Raw genomic sequence first — 17,371 nt, 5'->3', positions numbered from 1 at the left:
GGTTTCGTGGCTCACGCCTTCACACCCCCCTCGTCACCACCAGCCGCCAGCTTGGCCCTTTGCTGCAGAGGAACAGCTCCCGGCGCAGCGGCGCGTCCTGGCTCCCACACCCGCCGCTGCGCCGCGGATGCTGGGCAGCTCCTGTCCGCGATGGGCAGACAAGAAATGTCGTTTTTAACATCCACTTTTCATAAGAGTCAATGTTGTTTTCTACACAGCAATAACCTAGAAATGACAACAAATACTTGGCAATGTTAAAAATACACATTTATTACTCCACATACGCAATGGCTTCTCGCAGTATCTGCAAAAACACGAACTTGTCATAACTTAAATATTCTGTGACATGGTAAAATTTTCATGCAGTAAAATTACAGAAATGTATTAACGTAAAATACAGATATAATTTACATATATTTCCACTGAAATCATTTTAAAAAAAATACCCTACCAAGGCATGAGGATTTCAGCACTGTCCAATGTCAGGTTCCTATTATTGGCCTTTTTGCTATTATTTTATTACTCTTATTCTCTTTTTGGCAAGGTATATAGTAATAAAGAATTGTCGACAGAAGAAACATCAGGACTTGATCTGGCATTTGTTTTCTACGCAAAATTCCCAGTGAAGTCTGTGGAATTCAATGGAAACACTTAAAGATATGCAACTTTGCAAAACTTCGTAATCTAACAGAGATAAGAAAACAATCTTATGGCAAGGAATTTAAGGAGAATAATTCATAGGCGATGTAGACTTTTCACAGCGAATGATGGCACGCCCTGTATAAATCTGTCATACAAAAAATACATGTATTTAAATATTTATATACAGAAAATTATTGTATTCTGGTAGTAGCGGAGATGTAAACCAGAGCTGCGACTGACGCCTTTCCAGCTCTGCGTGTCGGGAGCATTTCACGGCTTCACTGCGAGTTTTCTCCCGTGGAGCCGAGCGGCTCCGAGCCCCTGGGCACCTGTTTCCTATCGGTTTTCCCATTTTCCAATTACACTTTTCTTGGAATTTCTTCACCGGGGACTGGGCATAACCGGGCATCACTAAACCTGGTCCCCAGTGGGCACTGGTGAAGTTGTGCCCATGCTTTACTGGAGATCAACCCCCAGTGCTTCGGTTGTATCGTACTCACGGTGTCCCTCCTACTCAGCCCAACGGTCCTAGAGGTGCCTCCTGTCGCTTTTTGCACTGATTAAGGTTTAGAACTAGACTGAGGCAGAAAGCGGCGTTTCCCCCGGCGCGTCCCTGGAGGTGTGCTGCCAGAATCTGCCCCAAATCACTTCCCGGACAGCCAGAATCTGCCCCAAAACAATTCCCCTGGCAAGGAGCAATGACCTGGTGTCTCCCAGCAGCTTCCCCGCTTTCCGCAGGGTGCTGCTGAGGGAATTTTGCACAATTTACCCAGGAAGGGCAGTGCTGAAAAGGGAACATAAATGACAGACACGGAGAGGGTTTGGGGTGAGAATCATCCATTTCAGAAGTGAGCCAGCTCCCCCCTACGCACACCAACCTCGAACTGAAGGGCCGTTTGTCACTTGTCCTCCAGAAAGCGATAAAAACGCCCGGTTAGACACGGCCCAGCAAACTGCCAACATCTCCCCTGGCCCGAGAGCTTCTGGTTGAGCAGGATCTATCTGCGTCTCTCATACACAGGACGGTTTGGTCAAAAAGTAAGTTACACTCCTTGTTGTTCTGATAGTCCAAACTTTTGTCATTATTTACAGAAAGATGATAAATAGTGCAATGGAGTTTACTGAAAAAACCCGATCCATACCAGTGGTGCAAATCACCCGTAATTTATAATTCCTGGGTCAATACATGGTTTTGCCCCTGGTTCTGCTTCTCCTGCCCTGCCCGTGCCCCGGCAGGCGGGCGGTGGGTTTCGGGCCCCGGGCAGAGCAGGGTTATCAGACTGCTCTGCTCAGCCCCAGACCAGAGCCGGCCCTACGTGGTTTTGTGACTCGGGATTAAAGCGTCACCCCTGCGCTGAGCCCCTCAAGGCACACGGGGAGCCAGGACAAACGCGGGGGGGGGCGCGGGGGACGTGGGGGGTGCGCGGAGAGCGCGGGGGCGAGGACCAGGCAGAGCTGGGGCTGCTCACCGGCCACCAGCGGGGCCCCTCCGCACACACACTGGTGTGCAGGAGAAGGTCATTAGGGGAGTAGGGTAATTAGATTACCCTGGTACCCAGTAATCAGACTGGAGGCAGCTTGGGGGCAGAGAGGGCAGGACCCCCGGCGCAGCCCGCGATGGGAGCCGGGGGGTGGGTGCCCTCCGGTAGCTGGGGCGGAGGAGCAGGGGAGGGCATTTATTTCAGTCCCCTGCTCTCGGAGCGGCCGCAGCCCCCTCAGCCCATCGTTAACGCAGCTCCTAACGAGGTGTGACCCGGCTCACCCGCCCCCGGCCTGAAATACCTCTGCGCCCCCTCCGCCAGCTCCGGCTCCCCGCCCCGCGCAGGCACGCCCCAACGCTTCTCCTACAGACTGCTGCGAAAGTTCGGTTCTGCAGAACTTTAGCCACGTACTAATTTCCACATAAAACTGTGGAAAATAAAAAAAATAAATGCGCCGTGTCATTTTCCATCTAAAATCGTTTCGTACCAGTTACGCCTTTCTGTTTTATTCGCGGAAACGAAAAACGCAACAAAATTTGTCCTGAAAGAGTCTGCATCTGTTAAAAACATTTTCTACCCAATTTTGCGTTACGAATATACAGTGAGGGTGCGAACCCTGCAACCTCCTCATGTCTGACAGCAAACAGATGTTGATAGTTTGAAAGTGAATGCAGCCCTAACGACACCCCTGTGTATCACAACAGCCGTACGTTGCAGCGGAACCCATGGCTCGTTTTTAGCAATAGTAACCAAAGCCACTCTACAGCAGATTAAGCAACTAAGATAGTGAAGGCTTCTGAAACAAGAAGAAAGGCAATATCCACAGCTGGAACAAGTTAAGGAGATCTCCCGTCTTAGTAACAAGTTAAACCAGGTATTGGTAAATTATGTACAGTACTTTTACTTCACACTGAAAACAAAGTAAATCGAAGGGTGAAATAAGATATTCCTGTCTTTCACAACCAAGCAGCGCTGCGAGGCCACCCGCTTTGCCCCCAATAAAATCTGAACCTGTGATAAACAGCGTCCTCCGAAGCCGGACAAACAGAACCAAACCCTCCGGCCCATTCGCACAGCGCCTCGCCACTCGCAGCAGCTATGTGAAGAAAGCAAACGTTTTAAATACGTTCTGCATCTCAGTGACACGGTTAATCATTACCCAGCCCCTCAAGAATTCATGGAGTGCACAAAAAAAAAACATTTATTTGCCCCGAGCCGGGAAAGAAACTCTGACAGGTGACGAGAGGACAGGGACGTGCCCGGGACGTCCTTACGCTGCAGGACCCAAACAGCTCGAGGCTCCCAGGAGGCTGGTGCTGCCCGCCAGAGCCCGGCGCGGCTCCGACTGACACGGGGGATTGCTCGTCCCTGCGGCAGCCTTCACAAACCGGGAACGCCAGCGTCAGACCGAACCCACCCAGCCAGCCTTCCTCCCTCGCCACACCCGCTCGGTGTCGGCCCTTGCTGCACCCAAGGACGGCACTTCTCGTCTCGTCATCTTACTGTATTAAAAACATGGGCAGATCGGCAATCTGGCGTTAAAAAAAGAACAAGGAAAGAAGTCGATCTCCCTCCTCCGACAAGTTGCATAGCAAGTACCTTTACCCACGACAGGCAACCAGCGCGCCGAGCCGGCGAGCCGATAAATCCAGGGATGCGGTTCGGTAAGAGCTGTCTCTTTTGCTACAGCTTTGCAAGACCAGTCGTCGGTGCCCTCCGGCGGTGTCGGAGGACGGCTTGTGGTGCTCAGCGCAACCTGAGAACGGGTTTGCGGCGCGGCGCGGGCCGGCGACCCTCGCCCGGCGGCTGCAGCCTAGCTGCTGCCCGCGGAGGAGCAGACGGAGCTGCACATGTTCAAGTTGGAGGTTTCGGACTCGGCCTCCGTCTCGGCTTCGTCGGTGGTCTCGGGGGGGGACACGGACTCGCTCGGCTGCTCTTGGCTCTTCTTTAGCCTGTGCGGAGCGGAGGAACCGGGCGTCACCCCCCGGGCCAAGCGGCACCCCTCGAGGGCAGCGGCTGGGGAGCGCGCCGCGCCACCTTCCCCCGAGCCCGGAGCCCGGCGCGGCCAGCCCTGCCCGGCCACCCGCACAGGCTGAGGGCAGCACGGGAGACACGGGGATGGCAGGGGAAGGGCTGTTCCCCACCGAGCTGTCGCCACGGGGCAGGAGGTGATGCGCAGGAGAGAAAAGCTCCTGCCCTGACTCTCCTTCTACCTGCCCCTCGCTCAGGTCTGGGGGCTCCGGAGCTGTGTGCTGGTGAGAAGCTTCTGTCTGACACCCTGGGAGGGCAGTGAGGACACCGGGTGCCGCCATCATCATCATCATCATCATCCTCATCATCATCATCACCATCCCTGCTGCTCTCAGGGCGGGGATGGCCTGACCTCGCTGTGGGGAACCGCACTGCTCCCCTTATGCCGGGCTCAGCGCCCGCGCCGGGGAGCGGGGAGGGTGGGCAAGGCGCGATTGCTCTCACAGCCCCCCCGGCACCCTGCCCACCCCCCGACCAAACCGACCTGCCACGCACCCACGGCGAACGAGAGGAGGCTTTCCAGAGCACACACACAGCACACAGAAAAGGTCACGGCAGGGACGGACGCCTCGCAACGCCGAAACGCTCGGAAATACCCCGCGACGACCTGGAAGGCTTCAGCTCTGCGGCGCGCTGAGCCGGGCCGGGGGAGCGGGGTCCCCGCCACGCACCCCTCCCCACGGCACCGGCGTGTGTGGACACGGCGCAAAGCAGCCGCTTCCACTCCAGCTGCCCACTCCTGCCCCGCAGAGATTGTAGCACGCTCCTTGCCTTTCCTTTTCCAAAGCATCATCCTCTAAAAGCAGGAGGGGCGAGAAGACCCAACGGGGGAACTGATACACTGTCACATACATATGTTAAAACCCAGAAGCCTCTCTGCAGCATATTCTATTTAATGGCAGTGATTAATAAGCCCTGATCTTCTCTCCCTTTTTGGTCAGAACTGCTTTTCATACAGAGGCAGCACCGGAGCTCCTCGGCTGATGTGAGTCACCCAGGGCTAAGCCGGCAGCGAGATGCTCCCAGCCATCAGCCACTGGCACTCTGATTCCTAAGGGAAGTTGGGAAAAAGAGTATTTTTTCCTTAAAGAAAAAAAAAAAAAAACAAAACCCGCATACTCACTTCTCTCTGTTAAAGATGACAAAGTCTTGCTGGATAGCTTCAAGGCATTCTTGGAGATAGTCATTTTCCTGTTGAAGAAAAACAATACATGCATAAGCAGAGCCATTTGCATCTCATTGCTGCCTACAGCATCGCAGGCTGCCAGCTGTACGCTCAGAGCCTCCCGGCCACCGGGACCTGCAGCAGCAACAGGGGATGGATCCGGCACAGCTGATTCCCTTCGTGGCTTTCACCAGGGGCTTGCCTCATCTGCGGCGAGCACAGCTTTCCATAAAACACAGAGAGCACGCCGCTTTCCGGATAAACACAGCACATTTATCTGTGTATTCTGCTTTAGGGAGCGCTATCTGCCCAGAGGAAGGAAAGCCGGCGCGGGGGAGAGCGCAGCACAAAGCCTGGGGGTGTGAGTCCATGCAGGAGCGAGGCACGGAGCTGCTGCCGTGCCCCACGGATGGCCCCACGCGTGGGCACGCTGGCCACGCGCACGCCGGGGAGGCCGGCGGCACCCGTGGGGCAGGAGGGAAACGCGGGAGTGTGGACAGCCCACGCTTCCCCATTTCTGCCTCTGTTTTACCTCGGGCACCGGCTCTGGTGCCGAGACCTCCCCTGAAGCCAGCTGCTGCTGCTGCTGCTGCTGCACGGCGCCGCCAAGGGAAGCCCGTGCCCTGCCCTGGCAGAGCCTCCTGTCACCCACTCGTGCGCCCCCGCCACGGCCCTGGCGAGGGACGGGCTCCTGCCCGGCGCCTGGCTGCCAAACGGCCGTGGGTCCCCATGGCCAAAGTGCCCTCAACCCTCCTGGCAGCAAAACCTGGGGGAGGCCTTGGCAAATTTGCTTATTCTGTTGGGTTTTTTTTATTTTTTTTTTTTTTTTTTTTTCCCTCCCTTGCTTCCCGATTTATCCTTCATCCTCTTACAGTAAGTCTCATTGATCGCAGCATTAACTCCCGCCGAAGAGGGAAGGGATCCATTGCAGTTAATTGGTGCCGACGACGAGACAGGCACAATCCTGCCGGGTGCTCCCTGCCGCTCTCAGGGCGGGGATGGCCTGACCTGGCTGCGGGGAACCGCGCTGCTCGCCCGTGCCGGGGAGCGGGGAGGGTGGGCAAGGCGCGATTGCTCTCACAGCCCCCCCGGCACCCTGCCCCCCCCGACCAAACCCTGTTTTCGGCAGGCCGCGTACCCGCTCTGCTGCCTCAGGGGATGGTTTTACTCCTGGGACATGCCTGCTCTGCAAAACCGAGATTCTTCCATTTGTCTCCCCAATGATATAAAAGCACCGTGGCTCCCAGAGCGAAAAGAAGAAACAAACGCATCTCATCTCCAGCTTGATTTCCCAGCTAATGGCTCCCTCTCTGCAGAAAGCACCAGCGGGCAGGGTTCTCCCGCGCCGTGGTGCCAGCGGCACCGCCGGCACTCGCCCCGGCGTGGAGCACGGCTGCACAGCTCACACGGCAAGGGGAAACATGGGGCATCCCCCAAACCAGGACTGGCTGGCTGGACGTTTCTGGCGCTTGGGTAAGCCACCACCGTGCGACCCCACCGGGAGCAGTCGCAGGCGCTGGGCAGCGCTTCTCAGAAGGGGGAAGATCCTATAGATGTATTTATATATATATATATTTTTTTTTTTTTTTTTTTTTCAGTTTTTCTCTTGACCGGTGTGCCCAAACCTCTGTTCCTCATTTAATTTTCCACAGATTACTGTGAAAGAGTTTTACCAAACTTATGTAAGAGGAACGCTTCGTTGTCGGGAAGACCCCACTGGGCAAAGGTTTTCATCAAAATAAACCTGCCGTTGCTGCACTGCCGCGGGAACTGCTGCCATGCACCCCAGCCTCAGCACCTCAGCCCCTTCTCCCGGCTGGCCGCTACCCCGGGAAGCACTCACGGACTGTGAGCTGTCTTTGCTGTTATCCCTCGACTTGTTCTTCGCAAGCCTCTTCTTCTTCTTGTGCAAGGGCCTCGACTCCAGGATCATCTCCTCCAGCTCGAAGGTGGGGTCGCAGTGCAGGCGGCCCTTCTGCCGGGACACGCGACGCGACACGCGGGCATTAGCCGCAGCCCAGACTCTCCCAAACACTCAGAACAAAATAGCTCGGAAGCGACTTCTCTGTCAGAAAGCCTCTGCTGAGCGCAGTGGTTCCTCTGAGGAGGAGAAGCGGCCCCTGCTCGGGGCCGGGACACAGGCAGCTCCTACTCACGTTGGGGACGAAGCCCGGCTCCACTCGCTTCTCGCCGACGTCGCTCCAGACCACCCCGGACAGGTACGCCGAGGCCTGGACGTCGGCCAGGCGGGAGAAGCGATGCTCGGGGTTCACCGTCAGCAGCTGGGGAGAGGAAAGCATTCCCGTCAGAGGAGGAAGAGGAGCCGGGCAGCATCCTGCCCTTCGGGTGACTCAGGTGGCTCAGCCATGCGGCAACCTTTCCGTCACGGGAAACAGCGTAACTTACTGGCGGGGAAAAAAAAAAAGAAAATTAGAAAAACGTCCTGGAGGTTGTGAAGCCAGACGGCCAAAAATCCAGTACCGTGAGCTCTCGGGCCGGCGCAGGTCTGCTCTCCCCATGGCTAACCACGACCTACCACAACCCTTCACCGCAGCACCCGGGCACTGCCGCTCCGTGCCGGGGCCAGACCTCGCTCCCTTCTAAAGAAAGACGTTGATTCCCCCCGGGGCTCAGCGCTTCGGTTTCAACCTCCACATTTTCACGCCACTTCTGCGACACCAGGGGATACTACTCTGTTTATCACACACAGGGATTACTAAGCGCAGAGAAAAAAAAAAAATGATTGCTTGATCCACTGAGACACCGGTCTGAGGACAGATCTGGTTTTTCAAAGAATTCTGCACCGTGTACCATGCTGTACGCCCAGCTGACTGGAGTTACAGCTTCCAGGACTGCTGGAGGTACATCTAACACGGAGATACGTCTGACCTGGAGGTACATCTAACATGGAGGAGTGTCTAACGTGGAGATACGTCTGAGGTGGAGGTATATCTAACGTGGAGGAGTGTCTAACGCGGAGGTGCACCAGACATGGAGGCATGTCTGACATGGAGGTACACCTAGTGTGGAAATTTGTCTGACGTGCAGATACATCTAATGCGGACATATGTCTCACGTGGAGGTAAGTCTGATGTGGAGGTCCATCTAATGTGGAGGTGCATCTATCGTGGGATCTGGGTAGGTCTTCCAGGGAATTCTGTGCCCAGCTTCCCCCTGCGAAAACCTTCACAGAAGCTCTGTTGATGCCACCTCTGCAGTGCATCCGCAGAGCCCCGTGCGCGTCCCTCCCCTCCCAAGCGTGGGAAGCTCGTGGCAGGCGAGTTGTGCCCACCCTCGCCCCTCTCCAGGAGCCGGCCCCCCTGCCTGCCCGTGCCGCTGGGGCCGCACCCCCCGCTCCACACCAGTTCTTGCCATTTTTCCAGAGCGCCCAGAATTTGAAGCCTGGCCTCCGGCTGTCCCAGCTTGGTTTTGGGCATCTGCAAACTGAGCGCGTACGCTCTCCCAGCTGATGGACGCCTACGGTAGGACCTCTACAAAATCTCCATCTAGGACTGTTCCCTTTGAAAAGCTGCGGCGTAATTCTAGGCACGCTAATTATAGGTGGTTACAAACTTTTGGCAGAAAATAAAGTCAGCACTGAGTATTTTTCCAGTGCCAAAGGTAACTATTCAAGAAGCAGGTAACGGCGACTGTACTTACAGCCCGCCGAGCACCCAAGCACAGGGATGCTTGTGAGGGGCGTGGGGTAAAAGACAACCCTGACCAGCAACTGCCACCTGCGGAATTTTTCAGGCACTTTTTCACGGCATAAAATTATCTTCATCTTTAAAACAAAAAGGGGGCAATTCCCAATTCCCAAGTAAGGCTGTGGTGACAGCACCAGCCCGGTGGGAAGGAGACATGGGGTGTTGATGCCAGCCCAGGGTGTGGGAGTGGGAGCTGGCCCCGGCTGGCGGGTGGGCAACAGGGTGCTGGCATCACCCCTGGGTGCTGGCAGTGCCCCTGGCATCACCCCTGGGTGCTGGCAGTGCCCCCGGCATCACCCCTGGGTGCTGGCAGAGCCCCCCAGCATCACCCCTGGGTGCTGGCAGTGCCCCCGGCATCACCCCTGGGTGCTAGCAGAGCCCCCCAGCACCACCCCTGGGTGCTGGCAGAGCCCCCGGCATCACCCCTGGGTGCTGGCAGTGCCCCCGGCATCACCCCTGGGTGCTGGCAGTGCCCCCGGCATCACCCCTGGGTGCTGGCAGAGCCCATGGCATCACCCCTGGGTGCTGGCAGAGCCCTCAGCATCACCCCTGGGTGCTGGCAGTGACCCCGGCATCACCCCTGGGTGCTGGCAGAGCCCCCGGCATCACCCCTGGGTGCTGGCAGTGCCCCCGGCATCACCCCTGGGTGCTAGCAGAGCCCCCCAGCATCACCCCTGGGTGCTGGCAGAGCCCCTGGCATCACCCCTGGGTGCTGGCAGAGCCCCCAGCATCACCCCTGGGTGCTAGCAGAGCCCCCCAGCATCACCTCTGGGTGCTGGCAGAGCCCTCAGCATCACCCCTGGGTGCTGGCAGTGCCCCCGGCATCACCCCTGGGTGCTAGCAGAGCCCCCCAGCATCACCCCTGGGTGCTGGCAGAGCCCCCGGCATCACTCCTGGGTGCTGGCAGAGCCTCCGGCATCACCCCTGGGTGCTGGCAGTGCCCCTGGCATCACCCCTGGGTGGTGGAAGAGCCCTCAGCACCACCCCTGGGTGCTGGCAGAGCCCCCGGCATCACCCCTGGGTGCTGGCAGAGCCCCCGGCATCACCCCTGTGCAGGGTGCAGGGCTGGGGCACCCCGGGCACAGACACCCCAGCACTTTGGGGGGCCACGGTGGCCGCTGGCGTCTCCCCGGTGAGAGGTTTATGGGGCGGTGGGCCCCCGGCAGCCCGCCCGCCGGCAGCCCAGCAGATGGCAATGCGAACCTGCCGATCGCCCCGCTGCAGTGGGAGCTAACAACGCCGCTGCTAACACAGAATCTAACCGTGTCCACTGCCCACCCAACCTTCGCTTGCAACCGAGTCACGTATTTGCCGTCAGCACCGTGTTTGGCTCTTGCATGGCGCGCTCATCAGCGACTTTCCCGCGTTCTTGGTCGAGCAGAAGCTACAACAGCCTCCACACGGCCTTCTTCCTTCCCTTGCTATCAAACATAACGCATCTTGTTACAGGGGCGACAAACAAAACACAAGATTCATCTGTGCTTAAGCCTGAAGAAAGTCATAAAAATTAGTCCTATTTCGGTTTTACATTATTTACTAGTACGTAGAAAACTTTCCAGCTAGCCTTGCATGCACGGCGGCTAACGCACAACGTAAACCACCCCAGCAGGGCTATTTACCTTTCTCAGCAGAGCAACCATTTCTTTTGACCACGCAGACGAGTACTGAACGCTCACAGTGCTGAAGAGCTGAATTAAAGACTCCACGGGGTTGTTGGAGTGGATGTCGTACGGTCTCTGGAGGGGGGGGGGGGAAAAAGAGCAGGAAGATGAGAAGAAAGTCCCTCTCGTCTCCGCGGGCGATCAGGACGCGCGTTCGCCGGCCGGCCGGGAGCCCTACCCAGCCCCGCAGCAGCTCGTAAGCCATGATTCCCAGCGACCACCAATCGACCTCGAAGGAGTAGCCCGTCCCGCCGTTCAGGAAGGAATGGAAGATCTCCGGGGCTGAGCAGAGAGGGCAGAAGGCGACGGGTTATTCGCTGGCTTCCGTTTGCTCCTATTTCAGTATTTCACGCGAGGTGTAAACCTGGCGGCTGTTCTCACGCCACTCCCGCCCGCGGGGAGGCTTTGCCAGCCAAGGGCGGCAGCGGCGATGCGCCTGGCCCTGCCCAGCGGCCGGGTTTTGGGGCGCAGGCAGGGGCAGCCCCCCAGCCCGGGGGTGGTGGAACCCCGGCAGCGAGCCCCGGGCAGGGCGGGAGGGGGGACGGGGCGCTGGCCGCCGCTCCTTCGCGCAGGGAGCTGCGCTTTCCCAAGGGCCGGGCGCCGCTGCACGAGTGGGCGCGTGCATTAACGTGCGGAATTAATTCCGGGCCTTTGTCACAGACACGGACTGTCAGGCAGCATGCGGTGAGTGCTCTTGAAATGTAAAATACAGACGTAAGGAACAGCTATTACTTCTTACCCATGTATGGCTTCGTTCCAGCTAACGCAGTTGCTCTTTCGCCATCCCTAATTATTGTTGCAATATTAAAATCTGTTAAATGTGCGTGACCTTAAATAAAGACACATTTTAAGAAGGAATTAATCGCAGCACAGAACAATGGCAGTGTAGTCAGAATACATTTGTTTCCCAAGCCTCTGCCCCCGGACAGTGCAGCCTGGGCACAGGCAGGTCAGGGTCACACCCCACCGAACCCCTGTAAGAGACCCTGGAGCTTTCCCAGGACCTGAGGCTGGCGAGGTGATGAGATGGTAGCTAGCTTTGGGTCTCGATTTTAAATCACACTTGGAGCAAACTAGTGACCTACACCAGCTCCAGCACTTGCTCAGATTGCTCTAGCCAGAGCCTCCAGTCATTCAAGAAGACAACAGGGAAACACTACACAGAGACATTGCCCTGGTCGCACTGATTAAAACCCTAGAGCTGTTTTTGATTAAAGCCACTGAACCACGACTACCCCAAAGTCCCAGACCTAAACCAGTGCTGCCACTCTGTACAGACCGCAGCAAATTTGTACATGCCGGTTGAATGAAATAATAACAATACTTCCCAAACCCTAGGGCTGTATGAAGAAATCATTAAGATATTTCAAAAAATGCTGGAATACCTTCTCTCTGTTTCTACCTTTTCTGTCATCAGGACTGGAGGTTAAAATTCAGAATAGGTCATTATTTTCAAGCCAGCCTGGTATACAGAAAACCCACCCATTCGCCCTTCTGGAGGCTACATTCTGCTCTCTATCTACAAGGCAGTTATGAAAGTGGTGTGTAAATCACAGACTGCCTTGTCCTGTGGACTCTTCCCTTACATCTCCTTTTTCCCGTTTCGGTTTGGGCTTTGCATCCTGCGCTATCTTCTAATTAACTTCCATGCAAGGGCAAGCTTTGGTTTTGATAAGGCTTTATGGTAGAACTCAGATGGTTTGGAGTCTGCTGTCCTGAGAGTGTGAAAGATCTACTTCTGGAAAGATCTACTGCTGGAACAGAGGTGGTTACAGGATCTCCCGTGGCAGTTCTCCCGTGCAGCCCACCGAGACAACACTCCCAATAGATACTCTCACCAAGGCTCCGGAACTCACCACCCAGCTCAGCCCAGATCCAGCCCCCCCCCCCCCCCAGAAGACATCAAAACTACCCTAAAAGTGCACGTGCAGATCACCCGCTCTAAAATTCAACCAACTCAGTTCTGGTGCTTCAGGCCCCCCCCAGCGACGCCAGGTACCGCGGTCCTGGCGTGGGTGACGGTGCCCTGGGGCCCTGGTGGGAGGGGGGTGACGGGGAGAGGGGCTGCCCGTGGTGGATCTGCCCTGGCTTTACAACGCACGGGTGCGTCCAACCAAACACCGACCAACCGGGAGGAGTGGTGCTTCCTCCACGCTTTTCCCAGATAAAAAGGCGCACGGTATTCAAGACCGTAAAGAATCTGTCCCTCACTGAAGGAGGCAGACAAAGCAAGGCAGAGAGATCCTACCTTGCTCATCGAGGAGGATGTTGTCTGGTTTTACGTCTCTGGGAAAAGAAGCAAGGTTCCAGCAAGATGAAATCTCAGTCAGATCAAGGAGGCAACTCAACAACAAAAAACCTGCAACTTTTTTATCTATCAAAAATTAGGAACAAGTGAAACAAAAATACCCTAACATTAGACAAGTCCCATTACGGTGGACTAGAAATACACTTCTGGGCAACTGGGCAAAAGAGCAGGAGCATCAGATTTCTTCAGGCATCGTTTCCAAGGAAAATGGGTAACCCAGTATCTGCGAAGCCCTCGATCGCTTTGAAACCTCCCCCCTGGAAGGTGCCCCCAGCGAAGTGTCAGCCTCTCTCCGGGTGAGCGGCACCCGGGGCCCGAGGGTGCCCAGGACCGGCCCTGCCGGCACGGCTCAGTGCCAGCAGGCAGGCAGCATCACCCCCCCAACCAGCCAGGGGCAGCTCCCGCCGGCTACCGCGGGCGAGCAAGAGCCTGCCTGCTTACCTGTGGATAATGTGCTGACTCCGGAGGTAGTCGAGAGCCAGCGCCATCTCGCAGATGTAGAGCTTGACCGTTTCTTCCGTAAACTGAACGTTTTGCTGGAGGTGGTAGCGCAGGTCGCCACCGAGGAGCAAGTCCACCACCATGAACATGTCCTCCTCGTCCTGGAAGGAGTACCTGCGGGACCGGCGGCGCCTGAGCGAGCAGGCTGCAGGCTCAGCGCCGAGCCAGGATTTTCCCCCTCCCAACGGCCCCGCTACGGGCGCGCACCGGCCTCGGCATTTGCACCTTTCGCTGGAAGCAAGTGCAGCTCCGGGTGCTGCCTCGGGTTTAACGGGTGGCTCTGCCCAGCACCGCTGCTTTTGGGGAGGTAAGTGTGCCCGTCAGCTTCCCTGTTGGCCACCCCCCCAGCGCTGCCCGGTATCCCCAGCAGCAGGCAGGGCTGCAGGCAGGGCCCGGGGCTTTGCCTGCCAGTCACTTCAGAGAAACTTCACATTTTCAACCGTGGACAATCTGATAAACCTGCTCAAAATACCTCTGCCTATCCTCAACATGAATTGGAAAACACAACCGCTAATTTAACCATAGAAAACAGAAAAAGAGATTTATATTTACTGTAGAGTAAAACGCCTCTCTAAATCTGCAGTGGGTCCCACAGGAGACTGACAGCAGTGAGGATACACTACAAAACAACGCTCAATTGTTATATTTGGCGACAGTATTTCTAAGGAAAGAGTATGTGGGATTGTATAATACTTATGAATCACACACTTCTCCTCTCATCTCAAATGTAGGTTTATTCTAAAAGTATGAGCTGAAAGGGAAAAAATTGCCAAGAAAGCAAGTTTTCTCAAGAATTTCATCACTTGCTGGAAAAAAAAAATATTTGCGATTGCAAAAATACTGAAAAAATACATAGCAACTTATTTGCCTATTCTGGAGTAACGGATCAACAAAAAGACTGAAAGGGATTACCGACTTTCACCACTCTGTGTATTAAACTCTCTGAATTCTGGAAAGCCTGCCCGAGCCCCCTGGGAGGAGCTGCCTCTTCTGGCAGTGCCTGTCCCCGCTGTCTGCCCTAAAGCCACACCTCAACGGCCCCCGAGCCCCCGCGACCCTGGGAGGAGAGCACTGCACGCCAGGCACTGCGGAGGCACTCCCATTTTTGACCCAAGATACCATTTTTGCTTACCCATTATTTTCCCAGTAAAAGCGTGGCTTTTATTCTACGTTTAATATTTTGTTCCTCCTGGTTGTGGCTGCACAAATTTTTAGGCCACGTCAAACCCCACGGGGTTGGAAAAGGTGCCCACCCACCCTGGACACCCGCTAAGCCCCGGCTGCAGACGCCGCCTTTACGAAAAGCCGCGCTGTCACCTGAGAGAACGCACTTCCAACCATGCCCGGGGTGCGCCGGGCACTTGGGCGATCAATCCTAGGCAAAATTTTGAGCAACCCCAGGCCACCTACACCGAAGGGGAAGGCCCACTCTTCGTTTCCCTGCTCAGTCTGTCACCCCCCCGCTCAACGGGCTGTCAAAGGTTTCCCATCGCCTCCCCTCAGCGCGACTCTTCTCGTGGTCTGGGAACTTCAGCCAAGATCTCCTCGCCTGTGTCACCCTGCCACGCAGCCCGTGCCCCCAGCCCCCTCCCAGCAGCGACGCCTGCCAGCACCGGATCCGCTCGGGGCTGGCGGGGGGGGGGGGAGATGCCGGATTTTCTGGTCCCGGCCCCGTTTTGGGCGCTCCTTCGCAGGGCAGGGAAGGCGGGGCGAGGGCGGACCACCCGGACCACCGGATCCGGGAGAGGGTCACGGGGCTGACTGCCAGGGGCTCCTCCCAAACTAACCAACGATCTCGGGATGTAACGCGCTATTTTCTAAAGCCTCTGAATTATTTTTTTTTTTTTGTGCAAAATTTGATAATGATATATCTAGGCTCTAGGGGTATACATTTCATTTGGTCAGTGAACACGTTGCAAAGCACTTTTTGCTCTTGGTTGCTCTCCAGCACAAGGCCACGCACTTGATGATTTGAAGAGATCTCATCAATTTTTTTCAGCAATAGATCAATACAAATAGTTATATCTCAAACTGCTCAATACTAACTTGATTGTGTGTGCATCGGCAAGAACTATCCTCGTTACTGAGTAATGTTTAAGGGTTTAACTTTAAAAAGACTCCTCAAATCAGGCTGAAATCTAACAAATAGCTTTAGCTGGTAATGCTTTTGAAACACATCTCATCTAAACAGTCACAGTAAAAAACGACGTGCAGTATATCTCCTTGGCTTCCCTACAACCATACTAATCCCTGACCGAGTCAGGACAGCTTTAAACCACCCGCTAAAACCCCCTGAGTTAGGACGTGGCTCAGAAACACTTTACTGAACACGCTGGCTACAGCTGAGAGCTGCTCTGTTTATTTAAACAATCAGCCAATCTCTGCAAGATCAAGTCCTTTAGACAGACCAAATACTTACCGTGTAAAGAGCTATATATTTTGTGTAATTTTTGTGTTAATCAAAGTCGTAAATCACCATCTCTAAATATGCTAGTTTCTTTGACTTTTCAAGCTGTTATTTGCTACAAAGGTCGGCCCCACGCAGTACCTGATTCCCCCCAGGCTGCCACAGTTCTCAGTACCTCCACGCACATGAGTTGGGCTATTGCTTTAACGGCAATCACGGGAGCATCCTCCTGCCCTGAGACCCCTGAGAGAAGCTGCGCACCAACACACCACAGCACAAAAATACTGCATGGTTAAATTGGCAGGGGGTCCCTCAGGAGGGGCCCGCTAGCAGTATTTGCAGGAAGGCCGTGAAAAACACCCAGCAAACACAGCAAGGTTTTTGATGGAAAAAGAGAAGCTAAGCTGTTTGATGCCGTAACATTTGGGTATCTTCTGGGCTTTGGTTCCTGAGCGCGCTCTGCATCACACAGCCTGCCACGGCCGCGGCGCGCTGGGATGCTCCCACGGACACCCGGGAGCCCAGGAGGCCGGGGAGAACGCGGCTCCACGAGCACCTGAGGGCAGAGGGAACGGAGCTGCTCACCAGAGATTCACCAGGAACACGTGCTCGATCTCCTGCAGGATCTCCAGCTCTCTGAACACGTTGCGAACCTCATCCCTTTCGATGCACTGCTGTTTGTTCATGTACTTCATGGCATACATCTTCTCGGTGTCTCTCTTCTGCACAATGCACACCTGAAGCACCGCAGAAGGGCAAGTTAAAAAGAGATTTAGTGAAATGTTCCGTGTCCCCATTTGCTGCAGACCCACGCCGCCCAGCATTTCTACCCCGCTATCAAATATTCCCGATCCCTGGGCTGTGACTTGGGATCTACAGATACAAGCGTCCCCGCGCTCCCGTTTGGGGCAGCCACCACCCCACCCGGGGGGTCTGTGACTGCGCAGCCCCTCAAGAGCTTCCCCGAGGATGTGATGGCTCGGGGGAGAGCGGAGAGCTTCCCAGCGGGGACTGGTGTCTGGGAGCTCTGGGAGAGAGCTCCGTGCTCCGAATGGAGACCGGCTTCAGGCGCTTCTCCCTCAGCCTTGACTCCATTCTGCTTACATCCGCGGGCTGCCAACCCCCCAGCAGATCGGTTTGCTCTATTGCGCAGATAGCTCCGCTCTGAAAGGTCAAAATAATCCCGTTTGTTTTAGCAGAAAGCCATTAAAATGTAAATTCCTTGACAGCAACAACAAACACCGTGCCCCTAGAAACGCAGCGGTGCTCCGTCCTCGCAAGCCACGGACCCCTGCCCGCTGTGCTCCCCACTGCCCGGGCTCGGGCAACCTGTTCTCCCAGCTGGGCAAGCAGGAGCCCACCGCGGGCCCCCCCGCGAGACACCAGCTTCCCACCGGCCCCAGCACCCCCCTTGCACACAGGCCCGGGGCCTGCCAGGCTGGCACCGCTCCCCCAGCCAGCATCGGGT

At 55.9% G+C, this 17,371-nt stretch overlaps 1 protein-coding gene across 2 annotated transcripts in view; it reads right to left on the bottom strand.

The window, feature by feature from the left end:
* Positions 1 to 242: 242 nt before the first annotated feature.
* Positions 243 to 17,371, bottom strand: part of STK32C (serine/threonine kinase 32C) — an 89,974-nt gene continuing 72,845 nt past the window's right edge. For both annotated transcript variants that reach the window (XM_042789988.1, XM_042789984.1), the window contains 10 exons: positions 16,489 to 16,640; positions 13,437 to 13,610; positions 12,936 to 12,973; positions 11,427 to 11,516; positions 10,866 to 10,969; positions 10,646 to 10,762; positions 7,476 to 7,601; positions 7,163 to 7,294; positions 5,278 to 5,345; positions 243 to 4,075 (listed from right to left, as the gene is read on the bottom strand). In XM_042789988.1, the coding sequence (XP_042645922.1) occupies positions 3,937 to 4,075; positions 5,278 to 5,345; positions 7,163 to 7,294; positions 7,476 to 7,601; positions 10,646 to 10,762; positions 10,866 to 10,969; positions 11,427 to 11,516; positions 12,936 to 12,973; positions 13,437 to 13,610; positions 16,489 to 16,640 (1,140 nt within the window). In that variant the 3' untranslated portion in view covers positions 243 to 3,936. The remainder of the gene's footprint in view (positions 4,076 to 5,277; positions 5,346 to 7,162; positions 7,295 to 7,475; positions 7,602 to 10,645; positions 10,763 to 10,865; positions 10,970 to 11,426; positions 11,517 to 12,935; positions 12,974 to 13,436; positions 13,611 to 16,488; positions 16,641 to 17,371) is intronic.

The sequence above is a fragment of the Tyto alba genome, unplaced genomic scaffold (assembly GCF_018691265.1).
Source record: "Tyto alba isolate M040663 unplaced genomic scaffold, T.alba_DEE_v4.0 Super-Scaffold_1, whole genome shotgun sequence".
Taxonomy (NCBI): domain Eukaryota; kingdom Metazoa; phylum Chordata; class Aves; order Strigiformes; family Tytonidae; genus Tyto; species Tyto alba.
Note: the sequence above shows the minus strand (reverse complement) of the source record. Positions and strands in the feature narration are given on the sequence as shown.